The sequence below is a fragment of the Podarcis liolepis genome (genome assembly GCF_965112155.1).
Source record: "Podarcis liolepis genome assembly, chromosome: 5".
Taxonomy (NCBI): domain Eukaryota; kingdom Metazoa; phylum Chordata; class Lepidosauria; order Squamata; family Lacertidae; genus Podarcis; species Podarcis liolepis.
The window spans coordinates 44,735,241-44,760,963 of record NC_139556.1 but is presented as its reverse complement, the minus strand read 5'-3'; the positions used below and the strand labels follow the sequence as shown (position 1 = coordinate 44,760,963).

General features: G+C 41.1%; 2 protein-coding genes across 14 annotated transcripts in view; one reads left to right on the top strand and one right to left on the bottom strand.

The window, feature by feature from the left end:
* LOC310708143 (uncharacterized protein) lies at positions 1-25,723 on the bottom strand. 7 transcript variants are annotated; one of them, XR_014526866.1, is made up of 7 exons: positions 25,311-25,723; positions 23,208-23,288; positions 13,057-13,138; positions 10,535-10,552; positions 9,590-9,773; positions 3,277-4,381; positions 1-180 (listed from the first exon to the last, which is right to left on the bottom strand). XR_014526866.1 is itself a non-coding variant. In XM_083506048.1 (6 exons), the coding sequence occupies exons 3-6, from the start codon at positions 13,081-13,083 to the stop codon at positions 3,342-3,344; spliced, it is 369 nt and encodes a 122-aa protein (XP_083362174.1). In that variant the 5' UTR covers positions 13,084-13,138; positions 23,208-23,288; positions 23,660-23,821; the 3' UTR covers positions 3,270-3,341. The 7 variants fall into 7 exon arrangements, 1 of the variants encoding a protein (XP_083362174.1); XR_014526867.1 differs by lacking the exon at positions 25,311-25,723 and adding an exon at positions 24,871-24,965; XR_014526868.1 differs by lacking the exon at positions 25,311-25,723 and adding an exon at positions 24,304-24,391.
* Positions 19,354-25,723, top strand: part of MGMT (O-6-methylguanine-DNA methyltransferase) — a 181,436-nt gene continuing 175,066 nt past the window's right edge. The window contains exon 1 of one of the 7 annotated variants that reach the window (XM_083506039.1): positions 19,354-19,796. In XM_083506039.1, the coding sequence (XP_083362165.1) occupies positions 19,636-19,796 (161 nt within the window). In that variant the 5' untranslated portion in view covers positions 19,354-19,635. Of the gene's footprint in view, positions 19,797-23,835; positions 24,028-24,377; positions 24,729-24,842; positions 24,978-25,723 lie in introns of those variants that run through there. The other 6 variants (XM_083506037.1, XM_083506038.1, XM_083506041.1 and 3 more) reach the window with 6 other exon arrangements.

Here is a 25,723-nt window from a genome sequence, read left to right as displayed (position 1 = left end):
AACAGCTAGTCTCATTTACCTGAGTATCTGCAAGTCTTCTGTGAGACCCCGGCCACACTAGGGAGCAGCACTCTACCAGAAGACAACATAAGGCAAGACCAAAGTTTCTTACTTTCTGTGCTTTGGCTTTCCAAGTGGAATGATTTAGTTTGTTCATCAGATTGTTTCATGCCTTTAATTCTGCAATGTCATAATAAGGTTATCTTTGAAAGTCAAAGAGCAAATCTATTGCAGTGTTACACGCCACCCCAATCTCTGGGCAGTGCGGAGTCAAGACACCCACAAACTCATAACAGTATATACAGAGGCTTCAGGTACAGCCCAACATGTTTCCTTTCATAAGATAAGTGAGTTGCTCTTGGTTGAAATTTGCGTGGGTAGCTGGAAATAGACTTCTTTTTTCACTACAAGTTTGTTTCTCTTTTGTGAAAGCGGGCCCTTTCTTTTTTGTTCAGAGCAGATTTGGGTCTTTCAAATTTCAGCGGCGCCCCATGCGAGATCAACATTTGGTGCTCCCCACTTCTCACCTTCCTTTCTGCATGTGCACTGTGTCATAGTTGCGACACCCCCCTCAGCTCAGCACCCAGTGCAGGGGAACCAGCTGTGCTGTCCCCAATCCACCTCTGCCATCCCTGTTGGCAAGGTACTAGTTGGAAGGGGGATCCTAATTAGGATTGTAATGTTTCCAATAACTCCAGTATAGTGGGTTTTCATACAGGGGAAGTGGCTGTGTGTGTATGTATGAGTTTAGGAATCAGGTGGATATCAAATGCAGCAACTGGGTAAGCTGAAACAGATACATGTTTCATGGGGAATGCACATAAACATCATTTTGTTATATTCTTCTTTTCCACTGAAGTGCATTTATGTATGATAAGTCCAAATAGCTTAAAATGATTTGGTAACCTTCCTAAATCCTGCTAGAGGGGCTCTGATGTGTACTTGGGACCTCAAGTGTTGAGCAGTTTCCATATGTGCGTAAGCATCCATGTTAAGAGATCACTGTGCACACAAGTAAAGCCTCAACAAAGCTTTGTTGCACTCCTGGTGTAGAAGTTTTATTCCCCTATCACTTTCTATTTAGTGCTGAAAATGGCTACTTTTGCAATGGGCTAAATTTGTACTCAGATGTAAGCTCTGCTGAGTCTGGCGGAACTTATGATCAGGTACACATGTATATGATGGCAGCCTAAGGCTGTGTACACTTTGCCATTTAACATTTACTCTAGTGTGCTCCCACCACTGGTGTTTGAAATACACAGGGCATTAGGAACAATCCATAGGTATTCTGTAGCTTCTTGAGAAATGCTTTTGTTTGAGGCATTCTTCCTCAAACCAGCTTCCGCCCAACTTGAAGATGTAAGTCACATTCACTTTGCAGTTGAGCTGATGTGTGTACTTTTGAGAGAGCCATTTTGCATGCTCTGATGACAACTTCATGAATAGGAGGAGCTGAGGGGTGCAGTTTGCAGGTACAGGGCAACCAAACAGGTAATGTACACCGGGTGAAAACATCCCTCCCCCTTTCTGGTGTATACAGCAACATCAAACACAACTTGAAGCATTGTAGGGGGAAATGACCTTGTTGTATTTTAAGTTGCTAAAGTGTACGTGGCCTAAGAAACATGCAGTAGAGAATGATTTTTCTGGGTTCTACCACACCTGAAAGTCATAAAGTTGCAGAATCATGGTGTTTGCTTCCCCTGCCCCAAAGTATACTGTGAACTTCTGCTATCAATGTATTACATCTGTAAAATCTGTTTTAAAAAATTAGTCCAGAAAAGGACGTGTACATGAAAGCGCTTATTTGGCTTAAAAAATTGTTCCCTTTAGGATGAGTGCTCTTTATTCAACCTTTCAATGTCAGTTATCATTTTTAAAACAGCTTGACCTGGAAGCATGCAGCTAAAATTGTGGTGACTGTTAATGACAGTTTTATTGGATGCTATGCTTATAGTTCACATTTTGAGGTCTGTATGTAATTGATCTTTCTACCCTACGAGAGAAACACTGCAATAAGTTGGTTGCAGCACCACATTATAGTATAGAGAAATAATAATGATGTCACCTTGAGATTCAAAGATCGTGGAATAGTAATAGTCTCCTAGCTCATTCTCCCAACTGCAATGACCTCTCCAGTACTAAATCTTAACAGTCTCAGCATTATTTTTGAATTATTCATGCTAGCCTTTTCCCTCACTACAAAATCAAGGGAAATGAATGCATCATGCTCAATCAGCTCCACAGGTATTTTGCGTGTGTGTGTGTGTGTGTGTGTGTGTATAATTTGGTTTTGCTAAAAAAGGGGGGGGAACAAATTATAAAGTGGGGTGGGTCACATGTCTAGCTGAAACTAGAAGGAGGGGATGGAATGATCTTACATGTAGAAAAGGGCAGAGCACTTTCTGTATTATGCAATATTTATCTCTTTTTGAATCTGTATAAACTCCAGGATCCTGCCTTATGTCTTAATGGATTCTGTTTGTGTAGAAACTCACACTGGAATTCAAAAAAGTGCCAGCACTTCTGATGTATCCTAATTGTATTTTGCTGTACTGTTTTTGTCTAGAGTGTGCTGATTATCAATTGGGGAATATGTCTAAATAGTTATGTACCTTTATTACTGCACCTTAAAGAAGTATTCATCATGGTTTCCCCCACCCCACCCGTCCTCCATCAATGGTATTGAGCAAAGCTAAGTGCTAGCGAATAGAATTGTTTAGCTGGAGCGAGGAGAACAAGAGAAAAAGCAATAGTCCGGAGTATATTGCGTACCACTCTGTTCTATAGAGGACTGGGGGGGGGGGGGAATAACTCTTGTTTGTTCTTAAAGGCAGTATGTTGACAACTCTTCTAGTTTATCCAGTCTAGATAATAAGAGGATACAGTTTTATCTGAGTGATGGATTTCATAAAAAAAAAGAGTGCACATGGGAATAAAATAAAATGCATGTAAATGTAAACTCAGGCAGGTATCCTGATTCATCTGTAGCTGGTGACCTTTAAGTTCATGATGAAAAACAAATGTCAAGCATTCAAAAGACAGGAGTATCCCTGGCTTTGCTGAGGATTTTGTATGCTATCGCACAGACTGTATTAATTTAGTCTGGCATCAATAACCTTGAAATCAGGATTTTGCGCTAAAAATCCAGTTTTATGTTTATTCAGAAAGCAAAGATAAAAGGTGACTTTATTTTAAGGGCCTTTCCAGTGGGAACAGGGCAAACATAATGTAACATTACAGATTTCCACACACCCCAACCCCCCCCCCCTTTACCTTGCCATTCAATACTAGCTCCCATAGCAACAGATTTTATATGAATGTCTGGAATCTGATGATCTTCAGGTTGCTTTGCACAGAATTTTAATTATAGCCATGATAAGCTTGTGACGGAATTCTGTAATGCAGCTGCAAATAGAGAGCCGTGGCAGGAAAATGCTTGTGGGGTGAAAGATTTTGATGGCTCTGGTGCTTTCAAAACCTACCAGAAGAGGAAGAACAGTTGTATTAATTGATACAACATTTGAACAATACTTACCAATAAAATGCCGGTTATGGGGAGATAGATAGATAGATAGATAGATAGATAGATAGATAGATAGATGATAGATAGATAGATAGATAGATAGATAGATAGATAGATAGATAGATGATAGATAGATAAACGGTGGCTACCTTACACTATCCCCAAACTTAACACTTTAAAGAATACCAATATTCACTGGTGGTGTGCCAAAAAGAAATTTCTCCTGCATTCCCGCTGCTGCAATTTTTTTTCCAAAAAAAACTCTTTATAAATTAAAGAGAAAAGAAATTGCATCCAAAAGTTATCTAAGGGGAGAGTAAATTTCAGTGAAATTCTCATGGGTGGGTGGGGGGCAGGAATTTTCTTGTGCATATTTTACTCTTGAGAGTCTCTCCTTTTCTGATACAAATCATTTCACCAGCACTCTGCACTCTGCTGCCTTCCTGGGTGACCATACTTCAATGAAGTCCAGAGGAAGGCACCCTGAGGTGAACATGAAGCTTTCTCAGGATGAGGGAAGCTGAGTGCCGGAGACATGTTTACTGGAATGGATCTCACACACATAATAATACTATTCCAAAGTGTTTGACATAATCTTGAAATCCTTGCAACACCCCTATAAGGTAGGGCAGTCCTGTTGTTCCCAAAATTAGATAAGAGAGAGAGGACCCACTCCCAAGAATGAGAGACAACAACTCAGCAAAGGCCAATACACACAATGGGGGCTTCCGGTCCATAGTTCATGTTCTGAACCATTTTGCTTGAGCACAGACTGGGTTGGCAGAAGAAATTTTGAAACCTGAAGCCAACCCCAAAATGGTGCATCGCACCAAAGAAGAAGAGGGGAGTGAAGATCTACATTGGGAACAAGGGGAGGGTTAGGGTTACATGCAATGCGTTCCTTGGAAGCAGGAACTGCTACCCAAGGCAGTTGCCTCACCTTGCCTCATAAACGGGCCCTGAGAACAGACTTCCTGGGTCCATCACACTTGGCCACCCCAGAATAAAGCAAGCTCAAAAATGGACACCTATCAAAATTCTAAAGTGTCCTGAAAACGAAGCAGGAAAAATTGAAGCCTATTTAGCAATGGAAACTAGTGCGTAATTGGAGGCCAGATTCTGGCACTACACTATTAATGGACAATAGTCTGACAATACTTTGTGTAAAAAGCTAATCAGATCTGGGTTGAGCAAGTACTTTGATGGGAGGGTGTATAAGGATCTCACAGATTGAGGTTCCCTGCTAAAGGGGTAAGTAGAAGAATACCAATGCAGTAAACAAAAAAATAATCATTAATATTACCAGTTTGTAACTGGTGCACTGATTTCAGATAGGTTCCTGTTCTATTGGCTGCCCTGGGCTGCTTTGTGAGGAAGGGGTGTGTGTGTGTAAATTTACTAAATAAATAAGTCATATTTAGGGAGCTAAATGTGTGATCTCTGAATCCTGAAGAAATGCTACCTCATGTACATGTCCATAATGTATATTTTCATTTTTATTCTGAATGCATAATAAGATTCATTTAAACTGGGTAGGAATTACAAATGCACATAGGGAAAATGTGCTCTTTTGTAGTTACATCTACATCGTTTCAATTTGCTGTGTTACTTCTTTGTTCCAGATTTAAAAGAAACACTTTTTACTGTGATGAAGGTAATGCTAAATTTTTGAAGGTGGTGGTGGGGTGGGGGGAAGGCACCCACATGTTGAAAAGAACGACAAGAGCACTAAAACCTCACTGGTTTTAGCCTAATTGAACAACAAACAGGACTGCCTTCACGGCAATTCTCAGCGCTATTAACATATATAGCAGAATATCCCAGCAGGTGGAAGGGAAGTATTTTGCAAACAGACTAGAAAGAACTGTTAGATTGGGATGAACCAAGAAACTGAGCATGATTAGACCATGCTTCCCTGTTATTATCACTGCAAAATTAGGTCAATTATATTTTCACCTCCTCTAATCTTCTGTTTGCATCATGATCTGTTCCAGGCAAAATTAAAAAAAAAAAAAAGTTTTGCAACTGACTTGAATGAGGCACACACTGGGTTTTATGAGTCTAGGCAATATATCATTAAAACATAGTTTAAGATGCTAACGAAAACAACGAAAAAGCAACAAAATTAGATATTAATGTTGGTAAATATTGTAATTACGGTGAATATCAATGTCACAGATTCAGAACCAACAGAATTATACGATGATTTACTTCATTATCCTTTGATGTAGCTTAGACATACCCACAGTCCTGCTCATAGTTAGGCTACTTAAATTTCATTGATCTTCAAGGGATGTAAGCAGCCTAATTGTGTGCAGCATGGAAACCAGTGTCTTGAAATTGTGCAGAATCAGTCACTAGCAATATGTTGTGTGTGATATATTTTCCTTTCTGGTGAGACATGAACATGAAAGAGGACCTCTATCAGTTTATAAAGAAGCAAAGTCTGAGTTTTGTTCCAAGTATCGGTGGTCTGAGATAGCATTGTGACTCTTACGTCAGCTCAGGAAGTCTATCCTGGCCATGTGAACTGTCCAGATCCATGGAGCAATCTTGAATTGGCAAGAAGATGGGTTAGATGACCTAATCAGGAATTGTTTCATCTTTTGCTTTCATGGTTTTATGATACCAAGGATTTACGGCTCCAAGTGATTAGAGAGGGTTTCAAAGTGTCTTGTGGAATGGTGACAAAAGGGAAATATGCAAGACCAATAAAGAGAAATAAAATCTAAAACAATGCTCTACAGTGTTAAGATTTTTATTTTTTTAGAATTGCATTCTAATAGCAAATAGGAAATAGAAATTATTTTGTTGTGATGAAATACACTAGAGGGGCAGGGGGAAAGACCACTAATTCGTTTTACATTGCATTAGCAGTAGGAGAAAATTATTGTTGCATCCAAGTAATTAGATGAGATGTAGGGTGAATTCAGAAATTTAGGCCTCACAGAAAAGTTATTGATTTACCTGGAAGAGGTACTCAAACAAAATAAAAATTCTTAATCCCAATAAATATCACTCCCCTCCACACAAAAGGACCCTAAAGAAGAAACTATGCCCTTTGTACTCTACATGAACCAAAATGCCATTCATATGCTGGCGTTTTGAGCAATCCCAGATCCTTGCAGAAGAACCCACAGTCCAGTGGGCATTAATATTGTGAGCCTCCTGGCAATCCTTTAAAGAAGGGGATGGAGAGGTGGCCCTCAGATGTTTGCCATTTAGTCCCCCAGCTGGTTTCTCCTTCACAGCCACACACCCTCCTTCCTCTCAAACTTGCATACTGGTATTTCTTCTTCTCCAGCCAACACAGAAAAGCAGCAAACTGCAGGCCTAATCCAGACAAGGGCTAGAGTGGACAGTGGGAGGTAAAAATTCAACATCACGCTGTGACAAACACTCTGTCTGCACAAGCATTTCAGCATGCCAGACCAAACATCTCTCCTTTCCCCCCTTGCAATGTTCTGGGGGTTCCCTTGTCCCCCCCTCCAGAGCCAATTTTTGGAGGTGCAAATGAGGAGGAGATGGGGGAAGCCCTGTTCCACAAGTGGAAGGCTTTGCACAGGGCTTCAGCTGAGAGTCCTGCTGACTGAAATAAATGGATCCTTTTTGGCAATGCAAATGGCAGGTGCTGGGTACCCAGTGTGGCTCATGACCACAATGTGCAGTGAATGGATAGTAGATCATATCTGCTGTCCCTGAGCCCATGCCAGGTTCTTAACCCAAATCGAACTCCCAGTACCTGCTAACTGCATTGTAGAAGAGGTCCCTTTAGAGCAAACAGGAGTTGTCCCCCTCCATCCCCCAATTTGCAATGTGGGACTCCCTTTAAACCACAATGGCTTGGAAGTTACTATGCTTGTACAAAATCTGCCTCCGCATATGAACCTTTAATTTAATACATTTGGCGTTATTTCATCCCCATAATTTTCTAAGAAAAACAGAGGCACTTAAGAGTGTGATTTATCCAATAATTATCTAGGCATTAACTTCATTAAAAAATACGCTATTTGACATGCATATAAAGTTAGCCTTCAGCAGACATGATCTCCTGCCCCAAATATGGGAAGAAAATGAAAGGCAGATTTTAGATGGAAGAGAAATATTGTACAGGAAGAGGAAATGTGCATTTTCCCAAGTCAAGCAGGTCAGATCTGCAGGCCCTTTGTAATATAAATGCATCGACACAAACTGGAGGTGCTGGCTTTTGCCCAATACAAATACTATGAAATTAGCAAGATGATGGAGCTAATAAGGGACTACCTGAAACATACACACCAGGCATGGCTGGTTGGGTGGTTTTCCACAAGCCATTAAATGTCCTTGTATCTACCTTATTTTTCTGTGTATTAGATGAGGTTTTTTGACTAAAAAATATTGTCAAAAAACTGGGGTTGTCCAATACATGGGCAGTGGCATGGGGGGGGGGGGAGAGAAGCGGTGCGCCTGCCAGCCGGTTGATGGGAGTGCAACTTCCCTTGATGCTGCTGCGCACGGGAAATGATCTAGAAAGTGTTTCCTGCCCACAGCTGGATGGGGGGAGAAGCTCAACAACTTGGGGTCATCTCCCCTCATTTTCTTAAAACTGAGTCCCAAAAATGGGGGGTTCTTATACATGGAAGTGGTAGCCAGGGTTGGCAAATTATTTTTCTGGCTGTTGTAATTCACTGTCCTAGATACTGTATGATTTGTATTTTTACAAATACACCACGGACCACCTGAAGCTCATGGATCACTGGTGGTCCAGGGACCACAGTTTGGGAATCCTTGGTTCACACTCTGCTGGCATGTTTTAGCATATATTATTTTTGTGTAGAGCATACATGGAGAACTTCTAAGTCCTAAGTCATTTCTTCAGTGAGTAAAATAATACTAATAACAACAATCGCTGTTGTTGTTTAGATATAAGATGGAGGGCACCTGTACTGCTAGTTGTACCTGTGAAAAGGATCTAGGGGTCTTAGTAAACTGTAAGAGTCAAAATTGTGATGCAGCAGTTTATTCTAGGCTGCATCAACAGAAGTATAGCATCCAGATCAATCAAAGTAATAGTCTTGCTCTGTTCTACCTTGGCAGACCATACCTAGAATACTGTGTCCACAATTAAAGAAGGATATTGACAAGCTTGAACGTGTGCACATAAGGGCAACCAAGATAATAAAGGGTCTGGAAACCAAGTTTTATTGGTAGTGTTTTGTTTTGGGAAAAATGGTGCTGGTACTCACCATTAAGTTGTAAAAGTAAGTGCTACACTTTAAACATTGGGGGGGGGGGAGAGATGCCAGTACTATGTACCCTTGAGTAGCCTCAGAAAAAAAGCACTGCTTATGAGGAATGGTTGACATAATTGGGTATGTTTAGCCTGTTAAAGAGGACACTGAGAGGAGATATGATAGCTATCTTCAAAACTCTAAAGGGCTGTCGCATGGAGGATGGAACAAGCTTGTTTTTTCTCCTGCTCTGGGGGGGTAGGACTTGAACCAATGGATTCAAGTTAAAGAAAGGATATTCTAACTAAACATCACAAAGAACTTTCTGACAGCAAGAGCTGTTCAACAGTGGGACAGACACCCACAGGAAGTGGTGGGCCCTCCTTCCTTGGAGGTTTTTAAGCAGAGGTTGGATGGCCATCAGCCATGTATGATCAAGTTGAGATCCCTGCATTGCAGGGGGTTAGACGAGATGATCCTCGGGTCCCTTCCAACCCTACAATTCTGTGATTCTAGATTTGTTATTAATCCTTGCCCTTTTGATTAGAGAATACGGAAGTGGACCTAGCCCCATTAACTTGCGCTATGTGATATAAAACTTCAGCGCAGAAAAAAAAGGCAATTATCACAGAGAATGCACAGGACTGCATGGGTCCTTAACATGTCACGGAATGTCAGCCCTTGTGCCATGAAACTCAAGAAAATGATTGGTGTGCAGTGCACAAGCAATTACATCTGTGTAAAATGACTGCACTCACTTTGGAGGGAGGAGGGGGAGCTAACAGGGAGATTTCAGTTTCAAACTCCAAGATGTTTTTTCCCCCCTTCTCCCCCAATACTCCCCGCTCTTTACCCAATTTTCCAGCTGAGCTGACTGAGGCATGAGGAGGTGAAGACGCTTGAGCAAGGTCACCCAGGAAATCAATGAGCAAGGCCTGCTTAGAGCTTCGCTTCCTCGTCACAGCTCTTCTTCTTCCTTTGCTGTGCAGCTGCTGGCCTACTCCTTCCACGAAAATTCCCTGTGCTCCAAGTGTTAGCTGCGAGGGAATGACGATAACAACCACAACAAAAAAGTCGCAGATGTGCTCTAAGAACAATTAAAATTAAAGAACGGCACCTTATCCCCCTAAGAATGGAAGGGTTTAATTAGTGTGATAGAGTAAAACATGTTTCAAGAGGTTAATCTTTTGCCACAGTGCAATCGCTATCAGATGGATCTCAAAAGATTCCTGCTAAAAGATAGCACTTTTGTGTGTATGGTTTTGTGTTATTGTTTTTTTTACTTCCATGAACTTGTTTAGAAACAAGAGTTTCTTCTGTCATAATAGTTGGCCTGGGATAAGTAATTCAGGATTCACCCCAACGTGCCATATTATTTACTTCATAATATCCCTGGTAATACACTAGTGAATCTGAGTAGTAATTAATCTTAAAAACAAAAAAACAGTGGCTCAGCTACCTCTGAGGGGAATAGGTTAATTTTTAAAAAGCTATCAGACCATTATGCTAACTTTACCAACATCCCCTTCCTTCACAGGATTGATATCAAGCACCCCCAGCTATTCCCATTGCAAATTTCTCCCTCAGTCTAAATTAGGAAACTGGATGAGACAGTGGCATCTCTATGGACTAAATATTCTGGGTGGTGTCAGAGAAAGAGAGTGGGTTTAGCTACTGGGTAAGAGAAAGCACAAACCTGCAGTCAAAGATCATGCCTCCTTTGGCAAAATCTCAACTCTGAAACAGAATACCCACAAAAGTCCTCATAAACATTTTCATATATATATTTTTTACATACCACAGACCTTGAGATAATCTGTAAAAATAACAGGGTATAGAGATTAGTAATGTTTGGCATTCTGTTATGACTCTTAGAATGTATAATACAGGAATTTTACTATAAATGTGTGTTTCATGCATACGCACAACAATGGTAACAACAAAATACCAGAAATTAAACTGAACAAAATACCAGAAATTAAATTGAACAGAAATTAAATTAAACTCTGGCTAAATAGTTGTTAGGCTGCAATCCCATAGCACTTACCTGGGAGTGAACCCAACTGAACTCACTTCTGAGTAGACCTATACAAGATTGCACTGCAAATAAAGATTTGGGTGGAAAGCTGAAACTGTGGAATTATCTGACTAGGTAAAATAAACATGTGAAGTTGTTGTTGCCACCAATTTTTGTTTTAGTTTTGGGCTTTGGTTGCCCTCTTAGGGTTGCTTCAGATGTCAGGAACAGCCATCTAGAGAGCTTCCATATTATTTATTTTCAGTTTTATGAAAGCATACTTCTTTTGGTTATTGCATGTTGATTATGATGTACTGCTTTTCCTGTTCCTAGCCCCTGTGTGAGGCTTTGCCTCAATACTATTTTAGTATTGACTCCTGGAACTTTTCCTCATTCTTCTATCTTCCCAGAAAGCTTTTCCTGTTCCTACTTTAATCTTTTTCTTTCATTACAAAAGATGGATTGCAAAAAATCTGACATCTTTGTTCCCTGAAAAGTTGGAACATTTGTGAACATTCCACACTATTACACCACCAGCTTAGCCAATAGATAGCAGGGGCTTCGCCACTGCAAACTGTATGCAATACTGTAGATATTATAAATGGGGAAATTAGCATTGTCTTGGTGTAGAAATGGAACTGTGAAACCCATAATTTTAATCACATTTGGTTGCATCATTAAGGACTAGATAGGTTCCAAATTATCTATTTACAGCTTTGTGAATGCATGATTCTGTTCTTTATTGCAAGCATCAAATAATCAATTCTGAATCCTAGGAAAATAAACACAAGGAAACTGATTTTCTTTTGCTCCATATTCATGCTGGGGGGGGGGGGACATTCTATGCCTACATTATGCCATTATTCTTTCTTTTAGAGTTCTGATAAGCTCAAAACAAACACACATTAGTAATTGTTGGCAACCTTCAGCAATAAGGAAGCTACAGCTCATCAGTTCTAATCTAGAGATCAAAGCAATTCGGTGGCAACATAAAACAGTTCTGTTTCAGAATTGACAGGATATTCCTTTAAAAACATAACATCAAACACAAATATGTGAGAAAAGTGATTTTATATTTAAAGATGCAGCAGTGGTGGGTAGGGAAGGAGATGATGCTGGTAATTTTCACAGTTGGAAAAACACTTTATGTGCCCATTTTTACTGGTAATAATAATTCACACCGATCCAGCAGCCACGCTACATGCGATATAATCATCCTGCAGACATGAAACCTCTTTTCCATGCACCCAAGCTCAGTCAAGATCCCAAGGATGAGGCAAAAGAGGCTTCCATGCTATGCATAGGTAAAGGGACCCCTGACAGTTAAGTCCAGTCGCGGATGGCTCTGGGGCTGTGGCACTCATCTTGCTTTACTGGCCAAGGGAGCCGATGTTTGTCCGCAGACAGTTTTTCCGGATCACGTGGCCAACATGACTAAGCCGCTTCTGGCAAACCAGAGCAGCACACGGAAACGCCATTTACCTTCCCGCCGGAGTGGTACCTATTTATCTACTTGCACTTTGACCTGCTTTCAATCTGTTAGGTTGGCAGGAGCTGGAACCGAGAAACGGGAGCTCACCCCATCGCGGGGAATCAAACCGCTGACCTTCTTATCGGCAAGCCCTAGGCTCTGTGGTTTAACCCACAGCGCCACCCGCGTCCCTAGGTTATGCATAGGTTGCTACTATTTCAGGCAAATGAAGAGACTGGCATGGATGGTGCAGCAGATGTACACTAAGCCAAATGCTCATGAGCAAGGCCATAAACGTCACCATGTGGGAGATAATGCAAATCATGCAGTATAATTCTAGCACCTAGAGTCAGGATGAACAAGGGTGCACCTACTAAAATCTGATGTCAGCCTGCTGGGGCAAATGGTGGGCAGTAGGAGCTCAGCCTGAGGTGCCCAGTCCCCTGCTGGTGCTGAGCTTAGTATAGCAGATTTAACAGTAACCTTGACAGTCTGCTTGAATGAACCATTATACAGTACATCAGTGCTAATCATGCACAGTGCTTGAGAAGGAATTAATTCTAGTTCAAGATCATTATATCAGTAAAGGAACCAGCTGCATTTCAAACTCATCCCTTTACAAGATGAACCAGTTCAGTTCAAGTTCATCCAAATTAACTTTTTAGTTCATAAATAGTTTATCCTTGCATATATATTTTTCTGGCATTCAGAATGTGCTGAAGAGCAATGCAGCGCTTATTGCATATGCAAAGCTCTACACTAAAGATATAAACAAGTTTAAACTATGAAATAATGTTTGCAAGTATAGACTTATGCAAGTATGCAAACTTACCTGCGAGTTAGCTGCTCCACTGAACATAGTTGGTCAACATGGATCTGCCAATCAGTTTATTCTGGTTTCGGGAAATAGGGTCCTGAAAATGCAATGTGTCAAAAACAGTTTTATCTTCTATATGACCAGCAAGCTCCTATAATTTTCAAAGCGTTCTTTTGCCTTTCTCACACTACTTACATGTTCACATTTTTATCAAAACCATTAGTACAATAAGCTTCATTCTGCCCCTCTCAACATATTCATTTTCCTTCTCATTAGCTATGGACCCAATTTTTCTTCAGTCAACCATAATACTTAAAAAAAAAAGATTCTGGACTTTTTTATTGCTGTCCATTGATGTTTTATTAATTTTCTCTGTAGAATACTGGCATTATGGAACAATTAAGAGTAATATCAGCTTTCTATAGCCTGGAGCATTTTGGAAAGTCTCTTGCTGTTTTACAGGACTAGAATGAGAACAAGTCTATAAAAAGAACATTATCTTAAATATCATATGGGTTTCTGGCTTTTTCATTTTCAGAAGATGTCTTTTTGTCGGTGTCAAATATGGCAACAACTAACACCAGATACAAACCACTGAAGCCAGTTTATGTGCACTTAAATCAGATATCTGAATGTAGGATGCATTTATGTAAATGTCAAACCATTTTGACAACTGGGTTCTGGGTTCATGTTGTCAGCTGGTAGCTTAATGTTCACTTGCAGCCAATCTACACAACCGGGATGGGAAATCTGTGTTTCTCCAGATGTTGGAACTCCATCATCCATTAGCCCAAGCCAGCATGATCGGTGGTCAGGCATAAGGACAGTTGTAGTCCAACGACATCTGTTAGGTCCTCATTCATAATGTGATGATCATCTTAACTTCCCTAGCTGGTAATAAGTGTCAGGTGCTGTTTCAGTTTCTGATAGGAGGTCACTGACTGATTGCGGTATTTTGAAATATTTGAGTATGCAGATAAATGGATCGATTATAGCTGGAGGCAGCTGGCAGGCCAAAAGACAGTCATATCCACCACCCTATATTAGATCTCCAGAGAATGATATTCCTGCTTCCCTTAATACCACAGCCCCTTTGTTTTCCCCTCACTTGCCCCTCTCTCTGGCTGGAATGATGGTGGTTAAGGGCGAGTTATCATATCCAACTATTTTTTAACCTTCATGGCCCATTACCTGTAATTTCGCTAACAGGAGATGTGCCTTACAATTTTGCCACAGATCATCAAAGATTATCTGGCCCCATTGTCCCTCTTCCATCCAAACCCAAACCTTATTGGAATAATTCACTCAGCTGATTGGTAAAAGTTGCTTCATTGACAAGAAGAAACTTGTAGTTCCTCTGTGGTACAATAATATCAATGCGGCATTGGAGAGTTATTATTAGTGTGTCTGTATGCATGCATGCGCGATTAGAAATGCAAATAAATAATTTCAAGAAACTGTCCTCACAGACATGTAAGCATGAAATCCAGAGCAAGGCAAAATGTATTTTAAGGTTTATAATGTGAGAAGAAATGTGTGAATAGCACAGTATTTAGTGGCAAACTCTCACTCTTGTGCTGTTAAATGAAAACTATAAGCTATGAATAAACATAAGGCATGGTCTTGAACACTGTAATTCATTTTATAGCTGCTTTCCCACAATGCGTGGTACTGGAAGCCATCCTTAGGCTGCAGTCTTATGCTCACTTACCTGGGAGCAAATCACATTGAACTCAATGGAGATGTTTTTCCCCCCAGTAGCCATACAAGTGATTGTGCTATAAATTGGGGAAAGGTGTGGGTTTGTTTGTTTTTTAAAGCATGATCTTCAGCAAATTAATCTGCTATTTTACTTTTAAAATAATATTTTGCACCTTCTCAGAAGCGGTTAGCTTGAAATGCAGTTTCTTCACAAGGAAAGACAAGCTAACGTAATGCAACTGGGGGTGTTGTTGGGCCAAAGGGTGCAACTCCCACGGCATTTATATCTTGCATATCACAGCAGCTTTCTCCCTTCATATTTCGGAATTGTAAAAGACGGGCAAAAAAAGATCTCCTATCAAAAGAAGAGACACTGAAGACATTCATAAACATCTAGACAGAGAATTGCATTTTCAACAAGAGAACCTCAATAGTTAAGGCTACATTTGGGACACTGCTATGACCATCTTATTTTCTCATTATGCTGTCAGAGTTGGAATTCATGTCAGGTTTTGAAGCCATTGAAACAAAGGGTACTTTCATAAACATCCATTTCATAAACTACAGCATATCTAATTCTTTTCAGCTCCGAATGCAGAGTTGAACATAGAGCGTGTGGTCTACAGAGAATTTGCCTGGGAAACATAAAACAATCTACTAGGTAAGTTGGGAAGCTGTTGACATAGGAAATGGAAATGGAAATTTGCTAGTAGTCTCCTATATCTATAGTTTTATACTCTACTTTGCCTGATGCTTGCTGATTGGAGCAGTATATCTTGATGTTAGTATCCCATTTCAGAAATATTCTGACATTATCTACTTGGCAGTTTGAAAAATAGTATAAAACTCCCAATGTATTTGAGTACATGTTTCAAAACAGCAATTGCAATATCCATTTCCACTGATGCAAGAGGCATGTTAGTGCCCACTTCAAGTAGCTGCATTCCTCAGACAGCAGTATGTGCTCGATTTGAAGGAGGGGTGCTCTTAAAGCATAACTTTTTAAAAAACAACCACCACCACAACCAGAATTGACTAGATTTATTTTCAATGATTCTTGGTAAAGCAGAGGAGATAACAAATCTTGCCAAGCATAATTGCTGTCTCCTCTCTGACCCAAAAAGTGTGCACATTAACTCCAATAGGATTTATACATTAAAAGTGCCAGTGCAGATTTATTATTTCAGGAAAACATACCAAATTGCACTTTGCAAACCACTCTCTGTTTACAGTCGTAATGGAGCAAACATTTCAACCAAAACATCTGCCTGACATCACAATGGGCAACTACAAATCTTAATTCCCCACTCTGCCTTCATATTATCCAGCAGTTTGAGGTAGGTGGGTGGGGGGAAATACCTGTTTCTGTGATGTCACAAAGCACCTTGTTTTCCAGTTCTTGGAGCTGGTCTTAAAAATGATGTGGCGTAACATAACACAACAAGGAGGGGGAATCTGCTGCCTGCCTATTCTGAGGCAGCAGAGAACAAGGCACATTCTTTAAAACAGCCTTCACCCAAACTAGCATGCCAGTGGGAGTTGGCGAATGCTGCTTTATTGGTGTTATTTTTTTTAAAAAAGGAGCCTTAAAAGGGAATGTGGCACTGTTGCGAGAACATGTAGTCCACGAGTGGAGAACTTCAGACCCAGGGTCTGAATGTTGTCTTGCAGGCCACTCTATCTGGCCCTCAGGATTCTCTTCAGGCTATACCCCCTCTCCCTATGTCAGGCTCCTCCCCAGTCTGTTCCATGCCCTCATCAAGTGCTTTGAACTGTGGTAATGCCTCCTGCTCACTTGCCTGCATGGATCTCTGACTTGGGTCTAGGTGGAACACACACTATTATACAAAGGTTTCCCCACCTTACCCACATTTTTGGCTGTCCTCCACCCCTGCTTCACTCCCCTGTCCACCACTGACATGCAGCTCTCAGAAGGTTGCCCACAATGTAGCCACCACGCTGAAAAATGTTCCCCACCCATTTAAAAAGTATAAATACTATCTGAGGGTTATCACGGATAAGCACACTCGTCCTCCACCTGCAAAGCCTTTTAAAGGGAAAACAACTCCAAAAGCCCAACAGGCACGAGCGTTTCAGGACAGGAAGGATTGTCACCATTGACAGAAACCCTGACAGCTGAACAACTATACATGTGGTACCATTAAACACCCACACCCACCCACACCCACAGATCTGACAAGTTGAGTGCAAAATGCCACAAGACCAATTATTAAGCAGCTTGTATGTTTGAAAACTGGCCACTTTAAGCTGCCATTGTTATGGGCCAAGAAGCAGATTGTGATTCCATCTGCCTTCCAAACAGTGCAAGTGAGTACAGTAGACCTTTGCGTCGACTGCCAGTGTTTGGCAACTCTCTCTTTTTGTTTTTTTTCTTGTCCTTTTCTTTTCGGTTTGGCAGCCTTCTGCCAATCTATATACTGTGGGCCTATGGAAACCTATTTCCTCTGTTTTCCTTTGATTCACTTGCTTTAAGCACAGGAGAAGGGAGTGACCACTGCAACTTTGCCTTTCCGGCCCTGTTGTTTTTGGAAAACATTCAAGCCTTTTAAATATTGACTTGGTGAGCTTTGCCATGATAAAGCTGGAGGAGAACCTCTGATCTAACAGCACCACAATCACATGGAAAAATAGGAGTATGAGCCATTGTTCCTTCATCTTACTATTATAGCTATAGTGATGCGCAGTCTTAGGGAATGTTACTAGGTTTTTGTCCAGAAAATCATGAACAGAAGCCATGTTCATGTGGATGATACCCCTTTTACATGCCTTCTATGCTGCCTGGATGTTTTAAGATACATACACAAGTACAAATGGAAGGATAGTATGTGTGAATTTAAGGCAGAATGCATATAGAGACTGATCCCTACAAAAGAGGCCCCGTGGATACAGAGTACACATGTTCCACGGAGCCTCTTTTAAAAGACTCACCCTGTACATTTTGGGACCATTTCTGGATGCTTGTGCTACTTATAGTTTGGATTACCATGATTAGCAAAGCATGGTTGATTTACCATGATTAGCAAAGCATTTGCCAGTGCATTAGGTTGGTAATGCATACAAGGTCAGTAAGATGATACCAAGATTGTTCCAATAAAAAGTCATTAGCTGACCCACTTTACATCTTCTGCTCTCCAAGCTCAATAGAGTACCTGTTCTTTCTATCAAACTCGTATCATGCATGACAGAGGAAATTCGGATTTGTGGTTGATCTGGACAACTCCTTTGGTGGTCTAAATTTTTAACCACCTGTTGGCAGAGAAGTGATTTATAAATTTTAAAAACAAAATAAAGACTATTTCTTTTCTTTCTTTCTTTTTAAAAAATCAAACTTCTTCCTTCTCTTCTTTGCCTGGCCATTCAATATACTTTGACCAAAGTCACCACAAAGGCTGTGTATATATAACGCAAGTGTCACAAACGAGATCCTTTCAGAAACAGGAAGTAAAAGTGTTCAGCTTAAACTTTGTAAACAACTCCAATGAGATTTAAATAAAAAATAAAAAATCTATGTATCAAAAATCTCCCACCTTTAATATGCAACTCTTTGTTAAACAGTTACTATTAAATACCGACCTGGAATCTGCTGGCAACAGTCCCAGCCTTTGTTCTCATAAGGAAGTAAGCTTAGCGCTGTTGGGAATATTATGCCAAATGTGCTCCTGAACTTGGGGGAAATGACTGTTTTGTATTTTGAGCTGTATTATGCTAAGTGAATTCTAAATCCTAGTGTTAATAATAAATAACCAGTGGCAGTTGCTATCTTAAAACACACAAATGTGGAATGCAATTAAACCTAACCTGTACAAAAAGCCCAGTGTAAATTGTAGGCTAACTTAAATTTCACTTATCTTCCCTGCTAAATGGTTCTTCCCCAACAAAACACTGCAAGGCTGCCCTTTCACCACCACCCTACAGCAATGCCATGTTTGTTTTCTTGCTGAACAGTGCACATTTTAATGGCACAAAGAGGCTTTATCAAGCCTTACTCCCTCTATTTTATATAATCCAACAATTGGCTCAGGAAGGATGGTCAACCTACCAGTATGAGAACATCACCCTGAAAATTATTTGTGCACAACCCAAAACCGCAATCCTATCCATCCTTACCTGGGAGTCAGTGTGACCTGCTCTTGAGTAAGCATACTTTGGACTGGCCTGTTAGTCATTTGAGAGAAGTGTGATTAAGTTCAGCAGAGCTCTCTGGTGGTAAGAGAGAGGGAACCTTGACTTACAAAAACTTCTGAAAGTCAATCCTAATAGTGGCTTCTTGATTCATGTATCTGTGTCAAAGTATATATTTAAAACTTAAAATAGTACATGGTCTTCCTTTATAGACTAAGGAACCAGACGTATAAATGGCCTGATCAGGGGTTTTTCCATATGTATATTTAACTTTGTGTTCTAATAATTTCTTGCAACAAGAGATCTGAAGTTAAAGGAAAGCATTAAATGGACAAATCTACAATAAAATATCAGCATTATTTAATGGCATTAAAAGAAAACTGGATTCTTAGCTGTCTTATCAGCTCTGTCTACTACATCATATTTTAGTGAACTTTTATAGTGGTAGACAGTGCTATAGCAACTTGATTATTTTAATACTGATCCACCCCAAGACTTTCCAGATTCAATCAACACGATCCACAGAGGAAGGCTACCTGTTCAGCTGATATACACATTTAGATAGGGATACACATTTTGGTGTGTATTTGGTTCCCATTCAACCTGATAGCTCTATGTGATGTGCATCTCCACTGGCTGGATGTGAGAGAGGACAAGGCTTCTGTGCCTTTAATAGCTGTGTAGAAGATAGAATTTCAGCGGGTATAACTTACATCACAAGTGCTTCTACATAGCCATTCCCTGTGCTACATGACTATTAGAGGTGTAAGAGCCCAGTGTTCTTTTCCATCTCTCTGTCCCACTCCATCTGGATCCACTAGTCCAACATATGAAAGCATAATTGACAGTGCACACCTATGCATGCCTACTCAGATGCAAGCCGCATTGCATTCAGTAGAACTGATTCAAAGGTAAAAAATGGTTCTGAAGCTGGATCAGGGCCAGTGTCAGTTTTCCTTACAGAATAATGTCTGTGTGCAATTATAATTTGAGAATGCGCTCTTGGTGTGACAAAGAGGACTGGCAGAGAAATATTGAAAACAAAACTTGCAGGACTCAATAAAACGAGTTCTTTCTTCTGTGAGTGAAGCAAAGATATGCTGTGAGTCCATGGTTTCTTGATGAAATACCTTGTAAATCCTGCAAAAGAAAAGAAAAGAAAAAACAGCTAGAACAAGCCAATTTCACATAGTGGGGCCTTTGCCAGAAACATGCTATGAGGGCCTCAAGTGTTAGCTTTCTACAGCTTCCATTACCCTGGCAAAACAAACAAAGATATATTGATTGTTTCTGTGTGGGTACCATTTATTTATTTGTTTGTTGGGTTTTTTTGCAGAAAATTTCAAAAGGAAATGAAAAATGGCCTGATTAGTCTCCCACTCAGTGTAAATCAAGGGTAATGTCACTAGTTTAATCAATACAAACAGTAAAATGTAAAGAACAACATAACCTATAAACTAAAACTGGAATAAAGACCGGAATTATTTATTTTACCAGGAGAAAGATGGGGAGGAAAAAACGCACACCCCTGAATGCCTATGAAGAATTAGAATGCATTGTTGGAATTCTTACTGGTGACAGGAACAAAAATAGTGGAATTTATCAGAGTTACATAATCTATATTTTCCACCAGAAAAAGCTGTATTTTACCAGACTAATAACTATTTGGTCCTTAGGCTGAAATCTCTCACCCACGTATACATCCTAGGGAGTAAGCCCCATTGAACAAAGTGGGACTTGCTTTCCAGAAAAGATGAATAGGGTTGTGCTGTAAGTTTACCAAGGCTGGAATCCAAAGAACCACACAGGCAGTGTAATCCTGTACATGCATATGTGGAAGTGAGCTCCTTTAAACCCCATGAGGTTTAATTTTGAGGAGACATACATAGGTCATGCAAGGTGCTTGAGCTAGCCTACTGGAAATGTAGTGGTGTTCTTAGAAGAAAAGACCCTGTCACCCTGACCATTTTGTAAACTGCTTCTGAAAATGCCTAGGATGAGGTCCACTGGTAGAAAAAAAAATCATATAAAATTGCTCTTGGGCTTACATAATTTGTTTTGCTGTTCTTTGGAACCTGGCCTAATACAGCGTCACACAGACACAATCTGGAAGCAGTGAGTGATGGTGGGTTTGGATGTGGGAAACCTAAAGCTCAAATCCTCACTCAGACATGGAACTCACCATCTATCAAATTCATTTGGAGCCCAGGGTTATCATGATAGAAAGCTGCTCTGTGCTCCATGAATGAAAGATGGGGTACAAATGTAAGAAATTTGATGGGGATGCAAATATGGCTGCACCCAGACTTTGGAACTCCCAAGAAAGACTAGCCTGGCACCCTCCTTATTGTCCTTCTGCCTGCAGGTGAATATTGTTTTATTCTGACAGGCTTTTGAGAACTGAGTGTTTTTATGGAAACTGTTTTTTATAGTGTTGTGCTGTTTTTAATATCTGCATTTTAATAATTTGTTTTTATAATGTTTTAGTTCTGTTAAACTTTAAGAACTTTTAAACTATTTCTTAGCTTTCTGTGTTTTACCCATGTTTAATTTTTTTGTAAACCACCTTGACTCTCAGCTGTGGGAAAAATGTGAGATATAAACAAACAAACAAACAAATAAGAACTTTTGACATTCCTTATTTATATCCCTGTATTGCTAAAGAGCAAAATTTGACATCTGAGTAGACATGTTGAGGACCATGCTGCACACATATATATAAAGAGGATGCAAGTGATCTGCTTTGTTCCAAAATAATAAATAAGTCTTTCTAAATATTTGCGCGCATATAGATATATATGGTACCAATAATTTCCTTGAAGTTATTCTGAAATGTGCTACATTTCCCATATCTATCACATAATGGATAGCGCTCTTCAATATTCAGTGATGCAAATTATTTGCTAAATTTCAAAAAACAATTGTTACAAACTATTCTGTGCTTTTAATCATTGATTTTAATCATTGATTTACCAACTCAGTGTTTTTTTAATGAAGCCAAGATTAACATGGACTTTTACATTCAGCAAAAGCAAAAAATCACGCCTGTCATTATTCTGAATTGCATCAAAAATCATGTCACCCATAGTGAGTGCTGAATTAATCATTTGACTAAATTATAGAGCCTGAATGAAGCTCACAACTGCATGGGCCATGTAGCTCAATCCTAGTCATCCTTACATGCAAGGTAGATCACTACTATTATTCTATGCATTGTATGGGCTGAAACTCAAGAGGTGGTGGCTTCCAAAAGGCCTCCCATGAGGTCACTGCTGAGGGTTGGAACTGGGGATTTTCCAGCTCTCATTCTTAGCTGGAAAGTCCTGGAAGACCTGTTCCCTGCCTGGCAGGCCTTTCCCACCTGGCCTGACTGACTCCCGCTACAAAAACTGAGGCTGTTGAACAGACTTGAACAGGCTGAAAGGTTCACCTGCTAGATTTCTGCCTGGAACTCCAGGAATCTTGCATCTTGGTGAATGTGGTGTCTCCGGGGTGGAGTGCAACACTATTGTTTAGCTCAGATCATTCAAATGAAGACTTCTTGTGTGGAAAGGAAGAAATGCAAGCCCAAGCCACAAAGAAAACTGTGCCCTGCCTAGGACACAGCTCAGTAAAGCTTTCAATTTCAGGTCTGATTCCTGGAATATGGAGTGCTTTCCCCTCATCATGGAGCAACTGCAGTTGGTCCCTGTTTCCAACACGGTTTACTTAAGCATATTCAGAGTTAGGCTGTATACATATTTACTCCAGCTCCAATATGCTCCCACTATTGGTGTTTGAAGCCAATTACACAATGACATTAGCCACAATCCATCTGTAGCCCATGGCTTCTTGAGAAATACTCCTGTTTACGATGTGCTTTTCTTCAAACCATCTGATTTCCAAACTGCAGTTAAGCTGAGGTGTGTACATTTCAGACAGCTGTTGTGCACGCACAGATGATACGTTCAGTGAACTAGACTTTGACACTGTAAAACAAATTAGGTCACCCACTCAACATGATATAGTGTACATAACTTTAGGCATACCAAAGCCCGTCGAGTCTCGAAAACTCTGCTTCAAAAAGCCATGTCCATCTTCTAGAATGTACATGTGGCTGACACCCTCCCCTTTTCATTTCTACCAGGCAAAGGTAACTGGTAAACATTATGGCTTGCCAGTAGTTGTAATATATTTTTTAGTATTTCTAGAACTGCCCATGTACAGTACTTTTTATTTTATAGCAGAAAGGCTAGTAGCAAACAGCCCTTCATTACATGATTGTACAGTACTATTAATTAGGGTTGCCCCCTTTAAAAAACAAAAAGCCCTTGCTCTCTTACGTTTCAACAGCTGATATACAAAACTTGAACTGATGGAAGTGTTCTGCTCACTTATTTTCATGCCAGCAAGAACATCAGCACCTGTATTTCACAACATAGGAAGCAATTAAAGGTACAGGTGTCCAGTAAACTGATGGTGATAATAATGCTTAAAGTTTGTACAGTGCTGTGCAGTGTTTCATATGAAAAATCTCCTGATAAACTTCATTGCTCTCTTTTTTCACAAGTCAATTTTTAAAGTAACAGGAAGGAAATTGAGGTAAAATATGTCCCTTTTGGCACCCAGATCACGGACCCTCTAGAGGCCAGTCTAAGAACCCCTGCCCCATATGGCTGATTATGAAGGACCTGCCCCCAACCGGATTTCACATCACAAACCAAAACAGAACCAAAACAGCAAATGCCTCTGAGAATAAACAGGCTACCTCCCCGCAAGTCACAGTGGTACCTACCCAAACTTATTGGGAAAGATGCTTTTGGAAAAGTGCAGCCTCTCCTCTGAGCTTCCCTATAGTGCCTGCTTGGCTTCTCGGTCAGACATAAGATGTGATAAACTGGAAACCTATTCTGACACACACACACACCCAAACTACAGCTAAAAAGAGTAGAGGAATGATGTACCGTATGTTTAAGTCGCTGCATTAGGAGCAGTAGGTATGTGGAGCATGCTGGGAATTGTAGTTTACACTATCGGAAATAAGCTGCTCGGCTTTCACCGCTTCAACTACAACTCCCACAAGGCAAACCACTTCTGCACAACACATTTGCCCCTTTCCGTTCAGCGGAGGAAAACCCGGCCGTTCTACTTCGTCTCTTTCAGGTTAGCCAAAGCGTGTGTGTAGTAGAAGCTCAGCCGGGGAGTTCCAGCTCTCTGCGCATGCAACTCAGAAATAAAGCCGTTTTCAGCTTTAGGAGCTGCAGTGGCAGCAACAGCAGCTGTAACTAGGCGGCATGTTTACTCTCTGAGAAGCTCAGAACTGTTGAGTTTTGCAGTGCAAGCTGTTGCAAACTGCAGAGGAATAGATGAGGCCTCGTCCCTTCCCAAGGCGGCTGCCAAACGACAGGCGGGGTGGGATGGGGGGCGATGCATGCTTACTCGGAAGCAAGTCGCAACGGGTTCAATGGGGTCTCACGCCCGCCTAGCCCACTGAATACAGAGGATTGCAGTGTCGCTTTACGGATGGCTACGCCTTCTGCCTCCACTCATTGGTCGGCCGACGGCTTAGGGATTGTCTCAGCCCGGCGGGCGTGCTAAAAAATAAAAAGGTCGTCGGAAAGCATCCACCCCCCCCCCCCGCCCCGGAGCAGTGAGCGTCTGGGCGCAGGTGCGGGCCAGTGGCCTCTTCAGCTGTTAAAACCAAGAGAAGTCCGGGCTTGTTCCGCCTCCCCCCCCCCCCAGTTTTGTCTACTCTCTTCTTGTCTCTCCTCCCGCTTCCTTAACTTCCCGTCATCCCGCACTTTTCGCTCGTCTCTCTTTCCCGCCCAGAAGTGCCTTAAGCGCCTTCTTCCCGGTGCTTGCAGGTGAGCCCCTTCGTATCCCGGGCAAGGGACTTGTTTGTTGAGCTGCTAAAACAGTGAGCCTGACGGGATGGGGGAACGTGTGAACAAGTGTCCTTCCTGAAAGAAGCGGGAAAAGAGAAACGCAGCGCTGATTTAACTCCACCTGCTTTATATCGCTATCGTTGCCTCTCTGGTGCTTTAAAGCAAAAACAAACCACAACTCGTGTGCCCGGCGTGCGTGTGGCCCGGATTCCTTTGCCAAGCGCCAAGGTGTCTTTTCCCCCTTATTGCATCCGGCGTTCATAGATAAGAGGGGGAAATGGCCTATATTCGGGAGCAGGCAGCTTGTATAACTTGCAAGACTTTTAAAAGGAAAACCATGATGAGTTTGGCGCTTTGCTTTTCCTCGCTGGAAATTTGCTGAAGTCTCGAGGGGGTGGCGTGCAACCGAGGGGAAAGTGCGGCGAAGGAGAAAGTCCAACCCCAAAGGGCTTTTTTTTCTCTCGGCTCGCCACAAATTTCCACTCCGTTCAAAGAGGAACTCTCTCTCTCCTTTCTAAGCGAGTGTTTTGGTTTCAGTTCAATTCCACCCAAGTCCCTCACCCTTCTCCTTTCCCACGCGCTTCCGTTGGTTTCTTCGGCTTGTTTGTTTTCCCTTCTTAGCTCCGCCGTACTCGGCGGTTTTGTAACATGCTGTGCGTTTCTCTGGTGGAGGGAGGGTAATGTCAAGCTGCGGCGTCCCGAAGAGGGAATTCTCAAAAGGAGAGCTGTACTTAAAGAGCGGCTCTGAAAGTTGACTTCCTAATAAAAAGCGCCCAGCAGGGTTGCTTAGAAAACAAACGAGCCTTTTAAATATATATATAAACACACACACACGCCTCTTTTCCTCAGCCTGGTGAATATTCTGGAGGGGTAATCATGCCCCCTCTTTCTGTTGAAATCAGTTGCTGCCTCGTGTCCAAAATCTCCATAAGCCTCTATGACACAGGTGCTTTCTGTGACATAGTTATGCCATA